Below are 16,958 nucleotides of genomic sequence, written 5' to 3' on the forward strand. Positions count from 1 at the left end.
ACTATATTCTGGCCCCGTGCACTTCATTTGCTACTGCCATGTAACCCTCGCAGAATCCTGCAAAGTGGGTGTTAACCCACAAGGTCTCTGTGAGCTCCAGAGCTCAGATAGCCCCTTAGAGTTCTTGTGCTGGTGGGAATAGCTGCGCCTTGTCTGCCAGCCTTGCTCAGTCATTGGCTGGGGTTGTCCTGAAAGGAATGTGCCCTTTGCTGGAAAGCTAAGGAAGACCCTAAGGAGTCTCATTCCTCCCAGCTGGGCAGCCAGTACTTTCTTGAAGGAGGTATTTGAGCAGCACTTTTCTAAGTCTACCACCTCACTCAGCCCATTGTACAAAAGGGTATTATTGCCTTAGACCATGAAAATCTCCCCTTGGACCAAACAAGGGCATACACTGAAATATTGGTTTGGCCAGTGTCAAGAAAGAGAGGTTGCTCTAGATCAGTATTTTTCAACCTTTTTAAAAAACTAAAATTGCCCATTCCCCAACCCCAGGAGCATTTTTAGACATTTTTTCCTAATTGTTTTCCCACCATGAAAATTTAATATCAGAGTTATACTATTATCGACATAAGAAACATCCAAACCTGTAGAGAATTTTTATAAGCATTTATTTGAGCCAAACTGATGACATTGCCAGGAAGCAAGATCTCAAATGCTCTGGAGAATGACAGTTTTATGCATTTGAAATTAAGAAGGGAACGTAAGGAAGATTACATGATGGTGGGAGAGATCAATGTGGGGATTGGATTATAGGATAGTTAAGATTATGTGCTCACTTGAGGGTGGTTTCAGACCCCGGGGTCTGAAAAAGAGGCATTTTAAAGGTGTGTTCATCTAGATGCACAAGAACAATGGACAGGGCTTGCTGAAGTAAAAGATAAACATTTTCCTCATCAAGTTATAGGCCTGGGCATAGCTATCTACCATGAACTGCCCAGTTAGGAATTTATGATCACATCAGCCTGTGAGGTTAATTTTGGTTAAATTTATTATAATAAATATAACTGTGTGTATATGTTTATGTACTATATGCTTATCTGTGCTTTGTGTATAAAAAAAGTTAAATTTTTTTCATTCCCCAAGAACCAATTTTTACTTCCTTGGAGACAATATCACCCTTCTTAAGAATGCATGTTCTAGATTAAAAGAGACTCAAGGGCTATAACAACCAAATATAATGTATGGCCCAGGGTTGGATCCTGGGTTGGATAAACCAGCTAAAATGGGAATTTAGGGGATATGTGGGAACTTCTAATATGGACCATATACTTTTGTTAGGTGTGACAGTAATATTTTGGATGTGTAGGAAAACATTATTATCCTATATAATAAAAGGCTAATATGCAAATAGACTGGTCACTATGACTCGCACTGACCATCAGGGGCTGCCCCCTGGTGGTCAGTGCGCTCGCATAGGGAAACACCCCTCAGCCAGAAGCCAGGCTCACAGCTGGTGAGCGCAGCAGCGGTGGCGGGAGCCTCTCCCGCCTCCTTGGCAGGGCTAAGGATGTCCAACTGATGGCTTAGGCCTGCTCCCTGAGGGAAGCGGGCCTAAGCCGTCAGTTGGACATCCCCCAAGGGCTCCCGGACTGCGAGAGGGTGCAGGCTGGGCTGAGGGAAACCCCCTCCCCGAGTGCATAAATTTTGTGCACCGGGCCTCTAGTATATATATATACTATATAGTATATATATATATATATATATATAAAAGGCTAATATGCTAATGGCCATCTGCCCGGTAGCTATGACACGCACTGACCATCAGGGAGCAGATGCTCAACACAGGAACTGACGAGCTGCAGTGACTTGGCAGCGGTGGTTCTTGGATGACGCACCCCAAAACCAGAGAGGAGGGAGCCTGATTCCTTGCGGGGCCATGTGATTCCACCTTCAGCTGTGGGTTATATTGTTAATAGGACACTGTTGACCCAGAATCTGGTTTACTGCACACTTGCGTTTGCATTCCACACCCTGTATGACAGCAACTTTGCAGAGTGCCCTGTCACACTCAGGACCCCTCAGGGGATGTCAGAGAGCTGGTTTTGGTCCCATCCCTGCAGGCCAGGCCAAGGGACCCCGCCTGCCAAAGGGACCCCGCACACTCTGCAGACACCCTTTGAGCCACAGTGCCACCCCAGATGTGGTCAGCCGGGGAGGGACAAAAGGAGGTTGGCTCCAGGGCGTGTCTGGCCCATCTTTCCCAGTCCTGCCCTGCCAGCCACCTTCTAATTAATTTCCTTTCAATGTGCATGAATCCATGCACCGGGTCACTAGTTTTTTATAAATGCGTATGGTAGTAAAAAACAAGAAAGAAATATTGGCTTCTTGAAGACACCTGTATTTGTTATTAATCAAGTTCCCTGACATGCATGGGACTTCCCTCCTTGCTGATCTTATACATATTTCTGTTACCAGCAAAGTTTGGCATCAGAAGTGGAATAATTGCCTTTGTGGATTTGGAATAGCTGAGTATTGTAAGTTAGTGATGCTGGTTCTCTTAAAGTGAACTGAAATGTCCTGTGAGAAAAGCAATCTTTTTGCAAAACACTGAATAAAACTGGTTTATAAAACTTTTCCATGCTTTCTTTAAGATTTGGGTGTTTTAGGCATTAGCAAGTTAAAACCTATTTTATCAAATAGTGTCATGAAATATTTATCCCAATTATCATCCATCATCATCTTATCTTATGACGAAAACTTTTAGATGACAACATAACATATGTGAGGAGTTACAGAGGTTTAAAAAATTCTTTTGGGGGTTATGTAAGCAACATGCTTAAAGATTCCTGGGCTAAAATCATACATTTCCAGGAAAGGAGGCCCTCTCTTTTGCATCCTTCCACTCTCTTTCCTTCCCAGGAGCCAGTCGCTAGTTATAGACACACAACCTACCTGGTCAGGACTCCAGGCAAAATGGCAGCCCTTTGCTTTTGTCAGTGAGAACCATTTTCATTTCAATAACATTTCTCTCAGTGGTTGATTTCCATGGTGACACAACTCTACTACGTAAGCACATCCGCAGAACTCAAGCAGCTCACCTAAAGCTGTGACTGCTTCCTGCAACTTTTCTCACTGTGGTTTACAAACCTCACTCTCAGTGTTCACAGACCCCCTTCCCGTTTGCTGCTGAGTGTATGAAAAGTCATTCCAAATGGCAAAGAGATGACTCTTGTTCTTTTCAATCAGCGTTACGCTGAACAGTCAAATGTGAAGGGCTGTACATTTCCTCAGGCAGGATGAACCATGGGCATGCTGCTTTCTGAAGGGTGTCTAAATCATCTCACACATTTAAACAAAAGCCCGCCCATGAGGCCCGAGCATCTGGCAGAATACACGTTCTCCCAGATCTCCCGGGATTCTGAGCTTCTCAAGGCACGCCGTGACCCACCTTTCCGGGTTCCTCTCCTACTTAATTTGCTGGCGTGTCTCCCTGTCAGGTCTCGCATATAATTCTCCTTACTGCTGACTTTGATTGTCTAGTCTTGGCCTAAGCTTGGAAAATTCCAAAGAGGAATGCTCCACCAGTTTGCAGGCCAAAAGTAAAATTCTAACAAGATCTGTTTATTGCTCACAGAGCCTGCGATTCCTAGAAGATGATTACAATCAGCTGTTGGGGTTTAGACGGGCTACACCCCCCAAATCTCAAGCCCTCACCCATCTCTTAACTCCAACTGTTCACTGAGCATGGTCCTTGTGAAGACCCATTGTGATGTCAAACTCAAGCTGTCTGGGATAGAACTGCCATTCTTCCCTTTAATGCTTCCTGTCTGGTTGCCCTGTGAGACCAAACTTCCTGTAGTGCTGTTTTGATCTTGTCACCTCTTGTGCAGAAGCCTTCAGTGGTTCACATCGTCTGCAACATGAAATACAAATTCTTTTCCTCATATTCTAGGGCCTGTTACTCAGGTTAGACAGAGCCCAAACAAGCTTTCTATCTCATGCTACAGATTTTTTGGTCAAATGTTCCCACATTCTGGAATGTTCTGTCTACTTTTTTCCACTTGTTTTTCCTACAAATATTTATATTGCTCTTCAAATTTAACCCAGATAGCTGCATGTGGCTTTTCCCTCATTTCCTGGAAGTCTGCTCAAATGTCACATCTTGCTGCCACTCCCCCCCACTTCCTATCCCCATTCCCTGCTTTATTTTACTTCGAGGCACTTATCACCATATATTATTTATTCATGTATTGTCCATAGGCCTCCCTGGGGGGCAGGGATTTTGTTAATGTTGTTCATTGTTGTATCCTCACCAACTAGAAGGGGGCCTGGCACAGAACAGGCAGACAATCAGTACTTATGAATTAAGTGAGTGGATGAAGGAACTCTGAGAATATTTAAGGGCATTTAGCATGTGGCTGGCACTCTCCTGGGTCCTATAGAGATGGATATAAACGAAAATGGGGTTCTTCTATTTTATTTATTTGTTTGTTTATTTATTTTTAAATATGTTTTTATTGATTTCAGAGAGAGGAAGGGACAGAGAGAGAGAGATAGAAACAACAGTGATGAAAGAGAATCATTGATCGGTTGCCTCTTGCACGCCCCCTACTGGGGATCAAGCCACAACCTGGACATGTGCCCTGACCGGGAATTGAACTGTGACTGCCTGGTTCATGGGTCAACTCTCAACCAATGAGCCACACTAGTCAGGCTATTTTATTTTATTTTTAAAAAATACTTGCCCAAGGATAGTTTTTTTCCCCCCCATTGACTTTAGAGAGAGGAAAGGTAGGGGGAGAGAGAGATATATGGATGTGAGAGAGAAACATTGATTGGTTGCTTCCCATATGTGCCTGCACCAGGGATCAAACCCACAACCTACGTAGGTGCCCAGACGAGGAATTGAACCTACAACCTTGAGCCACTCAGCTGGGCCAAAGGGAGTTCTTTTAGAAATCCACAATCTTGTGGGGGTAGGAAATGAGAATTGCAAAAATGAAACTGAGGCAGGATAGTAAGAAGCCAGGAAAATTCCTTGACAAGTAGAATGGGGAAACTGAGACAGCTGATTCAAACTCTGGCCTCATCCAGCTCCTTGACTCACCTGCCTCCTTCTCTCTGTACAAACCACTCCTTTAAGCATTAAGCCCTCAGGACAACGAGGTCTGATCAGCATCAAATAATCGTAGGAACAAAGTTTCGGGATTGTTGACCACAGAGACAGAGTTTTGGTCAAAATAGAGATAACATCTAGGCCTCATTTGTGTTTCAGCTCCAGGCTCAGAAAAGCAGAAAAACCAGATGAAGCCACACCATTGCTGACATCAGGACCAGATGCACTGATCAGCTACCTGGTAACCTAGTGCTGACCAATTAATAGAGACCATGACCCTGATTCTATGCCCTTATTTTTATGAATCAGCATATTAAAGAACACACCTAGAAAGCTGATGAATATTCTATTGAGATCCTCCCTTGAGGCCTCCCCTAAAATCCATGTCTTTAGAAAATGGATAAAAACTTTTAAGACAAAGGACCCAGTGCATGCTTGGTCTCTAGAGCACACCCACATCACCTTTGCTTTCTTTCTCCTAAGCTCAAAAGGTTCCCACGAGGTTTGCAACCAGGGGAGCAGTGGGCAGTGGCAGCTCATCCTGGTCTAACCCCCTAAACCTGTCTCCAAGGGGCCTTCTTTTGCCTTTGTAACTTGTTTCCTGAGTCCACACAACCCAGCTGGCTCACTTCTGCCTCTGACTTTCTTTCTAAAAGGCCAAGGCAGTTCTCTAAACAGCTCTCTCGAAACTTCTCTTTGGGTGAACTTTTGCTTTGCAAGCTAAATGAAGTTTCTTTGCGCTAGAGTTCTTGGCTCTGAATTCTTTCTTTGCCAAACTCAAGAACCGAAAGCCGAAATCACCAGTAACAAAACAAAGTTGAAGTGGAGCATGGTGTAGGAAAGAGAAAGGAATTAACATAGAACTCCTATGTGTAAGGTGCACATATGTATCTGGTCTCATTTAAGCCTCACAGTGATGCAATCTGGTAGGTTTTATTATTTCCAATTTTGAAGATAAGGATACTGAAACTCAGGAGAGTTAAGTAATTTTTCCCAAAGTTTTACGCTAATAGGTGGTTAAAATATAATAAGAAGGGATTTACACCCACATCTTCTCATGCAAATATGAGTACACTTTGCATTATACTAGATTGCCTCTCAAGTCATTAGGGAGCAGATATACTTAGTTTAACCTGAGATGGCATCTGGAGTATGTGCTATTTGAGTGATTAATGAGAAGTGCATCAAAGCAGATAAGCAATGGCAAGATAGTCATAAACTTTCCACCTCACTACATCCCATGGGCCTTCCCCTCTGACCTTTTATTGTCTTCTGTAATATTCATTCATTCAGTAAATATTTATTAAATACTTGCTATGTGCCAAGCAATGTTCTATACCCTGGTACTATAGTAGTGAATAAAACAAAGTCCCTATCTCCAAGGAGATTTCATTCTCTAAATATTTTATGTGACATTGCTAGAAAACAGAATATTTCAAATTTAGAGAGCTCAGATTAAAGTTATGGCTTCATCATAGTCTAGCTGAGGACTTTGGAGAAGGAGCACATTTAAACTTTCTGAACCTCAATTTCTATATTTGGAATAGGAATAACTACCCATCTCACAAAATATGATATTGTAAGGCCCAAATAAGATGAAAATAGTTTGAACCATGAAGCACTAGATATTGTGTTTTATTAAATCTAACATGCTATTGATTTTAAGAAACACTATTATTTTATGTTCCATTGAGAAAAAAATTCCACCAATTATGATATGCCATTGATTATAAAGCCCATTCCGAATTCAGAATGCCAAAATGTGGAAAGAAATTATGCATCTTAGAATAGTTCAAATATGGTATAAGAGAGCTATTATTATCATTCTGTATGGTGCATGGCATATGGTACATGTTCAGAGAGGAATGGATTTAGCAAGATACATTAAAGTAGATCAATAAGATAAGTGATAGAATATTTCTTATAGATATTCAAGGGTCTATCTATCTTTGGATACAATTATTTTTTCCAATGTTTCACTATAAGAATTTTTAAATATCTAGAAAAGATGAAATAATTTTATAGTTAACACCCATATACCCACCATCTGGATTCCATAGTTAACCTTTTCCTGTCTTTTCATTATTAGACAGTTATATAAATTATTTTTTTATATATTTCAAAGTAAATTGCAAATATCTATACACTTTACCCCTATACATTTTAGTATGTACATCATTAAAGTTCAATATTTGGTTATATTTTCATTTGTTTTTTTGAGGTAAATTTTACATTCAACAAAGTGCATACACCTTACATGTACCATTCAATTGACAAATGGATACACTTGTGTAACACAAATCCTTATCAAAATACAGAATATTCCCTTCAACCCAGCAAGTTCCTTCATGATTCTTATTCCTTCCCCACAACTTCAGAGGCAACTACTGTTCTGATTCTTTTTCGCACCATAATTAGTTTTGCCTGTTTTAGCACTTCATATAAATGGAATCGCACATGTACTCTTACATAATCTTTTACTCAGCACAATGTGTTAAAGATTCACCCACACTCTTAGGTGTTTCAGAATTAGTTCTTTATTGTGTCGGTGAGTATTCTATTGTATGAATATACCTCAGTTTGTTGAGCAATCAGAGCTGCCATGGATGTTTTGTATAAGTCTCTTTGTGGTAATGCTCTCATAGCTCTTGGCTACATACCTAGGAGTGGAATTTCTAGGCCAGAGGGTACGTGCATGTTTAGTTTTACTAGAAACTGTCAGACCTTTTCCCAAAGTGATCGTATCATCGACCACTGTGTATGAGAGTTTAGGTTGTTTTGTGTCCTCCAAACATTTAATGCCGTCAGTCTGTTTTAAATTTTAGCCACTCATGTGGGTAGCAGTATCTCATTGCTGCGTTAATTTGTAACTCTCTGATGAATAATGATATTGAGCAGCTTTAAACAACTCTTCCTTTGTGAAATGTCTGTTCAAGTAAATCCACATTGAGGTGTTTTTTTTAATTCTTGAGGTATGGGAGTTCTTTACATATTCTAGATACTAATTTCTTGTCAGATATATGTTTGTGAAATATTATATATCAGTTTGTGGATTTCTTCTGTATTTCATGAACATTGTCTTTTTATAAGCAAGAGATTTACATTTTGGTATAATCTAGTTATTCAATTTTGAAATGGTAATTGCTCCTTTTATCCTAAGAAGCTGTTGCTTAGCCTAAGTTGTGAAGATTCCCTCCCTTTTTCTTCCAGAAGATTTATGTTTTCATTTTTACATTTAGGCCTGTGATCCCTCTTAAATTATCATGGGAAGTAGGGGGTCATGGTTCATAGTTTTTCCATTTGAGTACCCAGTTCTAGTACCTAATCTATTTATAAATGTATTATGTACATTTTTGTAAGATCCCTCAAATGTTTTTTGGAACAAGCAATAAATGAATTCTGCCTAACGGCCAGAGGATGGCCTCATGAGTCCCCTTGAGTGCGGTGATGAGTAATATTCCCTCAGCATAGCCATGTCCAAATGTGACCCCCTCCCTCCCAGTAAAAAGTGCTCTGTGTTCCCTTTCGCCTTGGGGCCTTGTTAGTCACATCGCTGCCTCTCAGAAGTGGGGAGAGGCTGCTGTGTACTCACTTGCCTGTGATGGTTAGCTTGTTCCTACCCGGTGTTTGGGGATGGAGATGAGGCAGGAAGAGGCGTAGGATTGCCTGTGGGGTCTTAAATTAAATATCTTTAAAGCAGGGAAAACTAGAGGAACAGGAAACAGAATAGTGGTTGCCAGGAGCTCAGGGTGAGGGAGAAGTTGATTCCCAAGGGGCCGGAGGGCACTTGGGGGATGATGACACTGTTGTATATCTTTGTTATGGTAGCTACACAACTGGATGTGATGTTTAAATTGCGTAGAGCTCTCCCCTAAGAGGGTATGTTTTATTGTGGAAGTTATACTCCTGTAAACCTGACTTTAAAAAATACTCTTTAAAATAAAGTCTTAATTAAAATTGGTCTCTTCTCTCCTTTCACGCTTCCTTCTCCAGTTCACCTCTTCTCTCTAGCCTCTTCCTGACGGTGGGCTGAAAGTGTGTTCAGCTCCCCTGTTAATTGTCATACTGGATTCTTTGTTCCTCATCTCCCAACTCGGCTGCATATTTAATTTCCCTCTTTTGAATTGACACTCTGTTGAGCTGGGCTCAGCTGCGCTTAACAAACAAAATGTATGGCTGTTTCACTTGCTCTTTTTGTGCCAGTAGATGTCTGATCAGGGCAACGCATTAATTATACCGAGTGAGATAAGAGAAAAGCTGATCCAGGGGCCTTGTGGCAGTGGTTGAACAGAAATCCTTTAAAATCCTCTAGATTGTTCTTTCTACTATGAGCAAAGGACTTGGAACAGTGTTTATGCTGAAAAACCAGCATAACCCAAGGTCACAGTGGAACTCGTTATAGCTACTTGTCGTTGCTCCTTTAAAACAAGACACAGTTATTTTGAGGTATATGCTGATTATCTATCCTGAACTTTCCTGGTCGGTCTGAATTTCAAGTAGTTCATGCCGAGTCTCTCTAGGACACTCATATTCTGTAGAACAGACAACGTGTCTTGATTTTGGCTCATAAAATACAGTTGTCAGACTCAGAAGTTAGATACATTCATTCATTCTTTACTTTTCCTTTCTGTAAGTATTTAATGAGCACCTGCTGCTGAGTGCCAGGCTTTCAGGTAGGCTCTGGAGAAACAGATCGGTAAAATCATGCTTGAGAAGCTAGTGCTGTGCAGTCTGGAGGATGGACAGGCTAACAAATGCGTTCAGTTTCTCCAGAGAGCAACTCCTACAGGAAAAGACAGAGACGAGGCAGTTCATGTGCGATATAGCTTATTGAGACAAATTTTAACCTCTATTGTATATATCTTAATTGCATACGTTATATAGGCTTGTTTTCCAACACCAGTGTTAGCATGATTTCACTAGACAGCTGTCTATAAAAAATGTGTCCGCATGTATAATAATACGCATACTTATATATTTTTCATAGGCGAGCTTGTGCTCTATGCCCAGTGTTTTCGCTGGTGTGACTTTTGGTTAGAAATCTTCCTCTGACTGGCTCGACTACATTGCAGTTACTTCCAATAACAGCCGGTGTGTCCTGTGTTCTGCCATGTAATTTGCACACACTCTTTCTTTTGCTCCTTCAACGCAGTGGAGGACACATCACTCTCCCCATTTCATAGGCTGGATGGAAGTGGGTGCTAGAGAGGGTGAGTGGCCCCCGGGTGCGCCCGGCCGACAGGAGGTGGAGGGAGATGTGATCTGCCTCGCCTGACTGGGGCACAGTGTGCTCTCCTCCAAGCACACAGCCCTCCATTGTTGGAGCGCTTTTAACTGCCTATCGGGCGCGCATTTACTCAGATTTCTGTGGCTACCGGAAAGGAGGGTGAGAAAGGGGAAGTCACTCGGATGCAGCTCTGCAAAGCAGCCCAGGTAACCCAATATTCTCACTGCAGCCGGAGCAATCTGTGTAAAATGCCATCTGCACGATTTCTCTTCCCTCCTCAGAACCTTCTGGGGCTCCCATTGGTTTCAGGTCTGCCAGCCTGTTCCCATCATTCCAGCCCCGACCTCCCTGGGAGCTGCCCCAGCCACGCCAGCCTCTTTTTATTTTTCTCCCCCTACAGCTCTGCCTGTCCTGGGCCTTTGTCCTGCAGTTCCTTTTGCCTAGAAGAGTCCCCCTAGCCCTCCCCCTTCTCATCCACCAGTTAGCACTGCCTCTGGTCCTCAGTGCCCTGGGCCCCTTCTGACGCCTGTCCTACCTGCGAACCCCCCTGCATACGCCCTCATAGGCACCTGCACCGCCCTTCCTGGAGGCCACCATCAGGTTGTCATTTACAGACCGATGCAGTCAGATTCTGTGACCCCGTCTCCCCCAGGAGACAGCTTCTGCTCCTCGTTAGCTTAGTGGCAGCGCCTGTGGGCAAAGAATACCCCATAAATAACTGCTGGAGGAATGAATCCTTGCCTCTTTCCAGTCACCTCCACTAGTTTAGGACCCCTCTTCCTCTACGCTTAGCAGGACCTGAGTTTTTCCTCGCTAGCCCAGTAACTCCAGACTTGGCTGATGACTGGATGATCTGTCTCTTCCCCTGAGGGCCCAGAAAAGTAGGGTTGGTGCTTGTGAGCTTAGCAGCGCCCACATAGAGTATGCGCTCACTACTAGTACATTTTTGTACTGAGGACAAGCTTGGGGCCTATTTACTTAAAAAGGGGTGATTCCATGTCTGAGTGTTAAGACTGCACGAAGTGGCTCATTATCTACTAATTCAAACTTGTATGCATTTAATAAATTACCTAGTAGTGCTATGAGCAGCTTCCAAGCTGAATGAAACGTTATGGCCACAACAGTGGCCCCAGGGAACCCTGCACACTGGCCCGGAGCCCCTTCCTCAGCTGGGACGGCTCTCTGGCCAGTGAAGTTCAAGTCCCTCTGTTCTAGGCAGAGGCAGATTTTCCGTGGGAGGCTTCCACTTCAGGAGCCTTCACCTGTAACACTACCCAGGGCCCGGGAGAGGTCTAGCAACTGTGCACAGGGTCATGGGTTCTAGTAAAATTAGCAATAGAGATTTAAAATCACAGTCAGTCAAGGCCCTGTCTCTCTCTCCTCTGACATCCCTTCTGTCACCTGGTCAGGGGGACTAGAATGGCCATGGTATCATGGGGCTCTCTCAATGGGGAAGTTGAGCTGGGGACACACTGAGTTAAGCTTTAATGGGATGCATTCATGTGATTTTTCAGACACTTCTATGTCTAGTTAAGTCATGGCTGGTAGTCCTCTTGTCAGAGTGGCTTCTGGGAATACCCCTCCTGCCCTCTGTGACAATTTACCCCGTATAATGACACCAGGGGGCGGCTAGTATCAATGAGGCTCCTTCTGAGAATCTTTTGCTTTGGTGCTGAAGGTTGTGGGGTTACTGGCATGGTTTGCCTATACTTCCTGATTTCCTGCAAATGGCCTCTTGATCTTTGCTCTCCTGGTCTATCCAGTGATTGTGTCAGCCCCAAACTCCCTGCCACAGCAATCTTTCAGGAACCCCCTGAAACACTAAGAGGGGTTCCCTTTTCCTGGCTCAACTCTAGGCAGGTTATTCTGCTGTGGCATCAGTGCAACCCTCTTGCAAAGCCCTCTCTTGGGCACCTTCCGTTCCTGTCTCTCTCGTCCTGATGTGCCCTGTGGAACCAACAAGTCAAGATGTACACTGCTCTCCCCAAGACTCAAGACCAACCCCCAGGACTGTGCCCTGGATGAACAGACCATTCATAAGAGTAAGGAAGGGCAGACAGAAGACAGCAGGAGGCAGAGAGAGAGGGAAAGGGGAAGAAGATCCAGAGCAGAGTGGTAGGAAGACGTGATGACGGCAGTAGACGGATGGCTGAGAAAGTTGCAGGAAGAACCAAGCTGAGGTCTTCCCTGCCAGATCTTCCCTCTGTGTGGATTCAGGTCCCAGAATTGGTTCATGTCAGGCACCACATTAAGGACATCCCATACTTCATCTCTCACCTGGCTCACTGTAATGGCTTCCTAACTGGTTTCCTCCCTCACCCCTCTATGCCTGTCCTCAACCCAGCAGCCCAGTGATCCCATTCAAATGTGAGTCAGAGATGCCACTCCCTGGCTCTTACTCTCTGACCTCATTTCCCTCCACATGTCCCCACCCTCCCAGGCAGACACACTGTTCCTCAAACATACTTGATCTGCTCCTGCCTCAGGGTGTCCCTCTGTCTGGAAGGCTGCCCCCCTGCATGTCCACCTGCTGCTACATCACAATCACCTCTTCTGGTCAGTCCATCTAAAACAGCAACCTGCCAACACTGCCCAGCCCCTTTCTTTTCTAACATAATATATAATCTAATTGTTCATTTTTGTTGTCTATCTTCCACTGGAATGTAGCTCTATGTAAGGACAGGAATCTTTGTTTGTTCACTGCTATATCTCTCTTTTCAATAATAGTGTCTGGCACTTGGTAGGAATATATCTGATGTTGGTTGAAAGAATGACCTCTGTAGAATGACCACATTCTATAGAGGATAAAGCTTGGGCTTAGCAGTGTAAAGTAACTTGCCCAAGATCACGTGGCCAAATGAAAGGCCACAAGTCGAACCAGCCACGTCTATTTCAAAAGCCTGTGTTCATCACCACTCCGCTGTGACATGGCCTTCCTCTTGCTGCGAGCTGCTGAAGCCAGTATAAGGAAATCGTTTCTCACGTCAGCCTTCCTTTACGGTTAACCAGACCCCCAGGCCTTCAGATGACCTTCCTGAGTTGCAAGGTGAGAGTATTGACAGAAAGAGATAAAGATCAGAATCGCAGTGCCTGTGCTATGTGGGGAAGTGAAGGTATAGGTCTAAGTCCACTTGGTTAAAAATAGGACCATGAACTTGTTGAGGACAGCCTCAGCTGGGTGTTTTGGTGGGGTGCAAAGGGGCTGCCCCCTCAGGGCAGGATCACCTGCAGGCCAGCCAACACATGTGTGGGGCACCCTCAATGCTAGGGGCACCCAAAGGATGAGAAAAACATTATGTGGGTAATAGTTGGCTCTTTGATAGTTGCAAAAACATATAAAAGGAGGTATGTGGGAAGAGACAAAACTTTGCTGGACTTCCTCAGAGGCATCTGAGGGCACAGCTTTCATATTAAAGTACACATGAGGAACAATATACAGATGGTGTAGACTTGCACACCTGAAACCTATATGATTTTCTTAACCAATGTCATCCCAATATATTCAATCAAAAACTACGCGTGGGGATCATCATCATCTTTTCGGTCTCTGAAGGTCAATCTGGGCCTGCTGATCCTGATCCATGGGGCCAGTGGATTCATTTTATCTGTCATTTTAAAAAATGTTAGGTATGTGTGGTTTCCACTGCACATGAAGTAGGGTAAGTAGGGCAAGAATGGTTGCTTTGTAAATCATTGAGGAATAACAGTGGTGTTTCAGGCAAGGTTGGTTAATGCTGCTGTTTTAAAATTGGAGTTGGAGCTCCTAGTCCTCCTTCTACACCTTCTCTAGTGGCACCCTTGTGCAGCCTTCTCTGTGCCCGCATCTGAGCTGCCCTCTCCCAGCAACGACTCACCCCTCCTCCGTGCCACAGATCTCATTATATTTACCACATTGCAGCATAATCATCTGGATCGCTCCTGATCCCCCGTGAGACTGAGAACTCCTGGAAGCCCAGGCTCGTGCCTTAACGCATTATTCATCTTTGCGTCTAGCACATGCTGGAGGTTCCACAGTTTTGCCAAAGGCCATTAAATCCAGACTCTGGAGGCTAGAGGAGCTTCTAAGGAAAAGGTCTCCTTTGGCGCATCCCTCTGTAAGACATGCCAGGTGCCCAAACACTACAAACCAGGTTGTGCGGAGCAGCTGCTTCTAGAGCCCCTTTCTCACCAGATCGTCTCTGCGGGCTGCTCGGTGCTCAACTGTCCTCCAAGCCTCCCCTGCCAGGCCTCAGGGAGCAAAAGATGTCAAGAAATGGGCTGCTGGGGCCTCCCCCATCACTTCTCTGCGTTTTGGTTCCTCATTTTGCAGAAGTCATGAGTTGAAACCTGAGTTCTGAGGTCTAAAATCTCTGACTCCTTGACCACGACCCCGCCCCCTTCCCACTCTCTGCTGAGCAGGCCTGGCCTGGCTGCCTTGGAACCAGACCTGCACCCACACCTGTCCTCTGAGCTACCACTGTGACCTGCCTTTGCTTCCGCCGGAAGTGCATTCTCCTGCACAAACCTCCCTGCTGCTTCCTCCCTCCATGCTCCGCTGCTATACCCCATTCGGTGAATCAAGCTGCTCTCCGCGGCATTTTAGCTCGATTTCATCCCTGGAAAAATGATGTGATACATTTAGAACACTGCATACATCCTGATGCTATTTATGTATTTAATTTTAAACCGCACCTGCTGGGTTTTTGTCCGTTTGCTCTCAGATCTATTCTCTGCCACCCTCAATCTGGGCTGTGCATCCCTGGGGGCTGTTTTCCTAGATGCCCTTACAGAACTGGCCCGTGGTGGAACACTGAGAATGAGGAGGGGAGAAGCCAGGCTATTTCTCCCCTTCTCTGCTTCTGATGGTGTCAGGCAGCATCTTGTCTATGTCCCCAGCCCTGCTGTACAGCGTCAGCACTGGGGCTCCAGTAACGCTGCCTTCTCCTTCGTCCCTTGAGCCTCAGGTTGATGGTGGGCTATCTCTGGCCTCTCACCTCGTCCATCACCTGTATTGAACTCCCTCTGCAACATCTATCACTGCTTCTGCCTTCTGATTAGAATCTCACCAAAACACTCTGAATGTGTTACACCTTTTTAAAAATAGCTTGACTGTGGCATAATTTACATATATAAGACCACCACTTTCATATTTATGTGTATGTGTTGTTTGAATATTTTAGAGATCATGTACTCACTTATTGCTTATATAATATTAAAACAATATTTATAGCAGCCTTGCCCAGTGTTTCTCGGTGGTTTGGGCAGTGGCCTGTGCACCTAAGGATCACGGGTTCAATTTCCAGTCAAGGGCATGTACCTGGGTTGCAGGTTTAAATAGCAAAGGTAATTCATGATCATATTTGCCCAGTGTTTCTCAGTCGTTTGGGCAGTGGCCTGTGCACCTAAGGGTCATGGGTTCAATTTCCAGTCAAGGGCATGTACCTGGGTTGCAGGTTTAAATAGCAAAGGTAATTCATGATCATATTTGCCCAGTGTTTCTCAGTCGTTTGGGCAGTGGCCTGTGCACCTAAGGGTCATGGGTTCAATTTCCAGTCAAGGGCATGTACCTGGGTTGCAGGTTCAATCGGCATGCAGGAGGCAACCAATCAATGTCCCTCTCTCACACTGATGTTTCCCTCTCTCTCTCTCCCTCCTCCTTTCCACTCTCTCTAAAAATCAGTGGAAAAAAATATCCTCAGGTGAGGATTAAAAACAACAAAATATTTATTGCAGAAGTGGGACAAATGAGGCGAAACATCAAGTGCATTAGCTGAAGCCTTAGGCCATGTAGGGAAAGCTCTGCAGATGTCGTTAACATTCGTTCATGCAACAAATACTTTTTATTTACCACATGCCAGGCACCGAGGGTCCACTGGTGAACAATATGGGCATGATCCTGGTCCGTATTACCTACAGTAGTTCAGTACACAATTATTTCAATTTTAACTAATGGTACGTATGAGGAAGTAAAGAGGGCAACGAAAGGCTAGCCTAGTCAGGGAAGGCTTTCCTGAGGACGTCACTTACCAGCCGAGAGCCGGAGGATGAGAGAGAGCGTAGTTGCGAGAGGGAAGTGGACAAACAGTGTGGGATGGCAGTGCTGGGCTGCCGCTGAGTGCTTCCCTGCTTCTGTTCTCAGGGAAGCTGCTCTCACAATAGAGAGTTGGCTGGAAGGTGTTTCTCATCGGAACCCACAGTGGGATGCCAGAGGGCTGGGGGTTTTCCAGGGCTGTAGCCATGCCTTCTGACATGTGCGACCCATCGTCTGCACCCCAGGTGGCTCTTACCTGGAGGAGAGGGAGCCATGTGTCCTGTGGGAGTTGACAGGACTGGTTTGGAAATGGCTCAAAAGCTAAGGACACCCTGGGCTCAGCAGTGGTCCCACAGTACCCACGTCCATCCACCCCTCATCCTTGGATGGGTACTGACATTTTCTCAGTCTTAAGTAAAGTGGAAATGCCCAAGACAAGTCCACCATTTATTTTCCATCCATATTTCCACTCCCGAGTTCTTGGAAAGACATGCTGGGACTGTGGTAAAAAACTACCCATGAAGCAAGTTTCATTCTTCCCACGTTCTGTGTTATTCTTTTTGCATAACCTAATACAGATTCTTTGGCCTGTGTCTCAGTCTGGGCAATGGTAATATTCTCCTTGTTTTATTGTAAGCCACCATTACTCTGTGGACTAGGTGACT

The 16,958-nt window shown here is 44.6% G+C and overlaps 1 protein-coding gene across 1 annotated transcript in view; it reads left to right on the forward strand.

Moving 5' to 3' along the window:
* LOC106696500 overlaps positions 1-5,476 on the forward strand; it is a 34,542-nt gene extending 29,066 nt beyond the window's left edge. The window contains exon 6 of the mRNA XM_014452752.2: positions 5,216-5,476. Within this exon, the coding sequence (XP_014308238.1) occupies positions 5,216-5,306 (91 nt within the window). The 3' untranslated portion in view covers positions 5,307-5,476. The remainder of the gene's footprint in view (positions 1-5,215) is intronic.
* Positions 5,477-16,958: the final 11,482 nt, after the last annotated feature.

This window comes from Myotis lucifugus, unplaced genomic scaffold (assembly GCF_000147115.1).
Source record: "Myotis lucifugus unplaced genomic scaffold, Myoluc2.0 scaffold_18, whole genome shotgun sequence".
NCBI classification, from domain to species: domain Eukaryota; kingdom Metazoa; phylum Chordata; class Mammalia; order Chiroptera; family Vespertilionidae; genus Myotis; species Myotis lucifugus.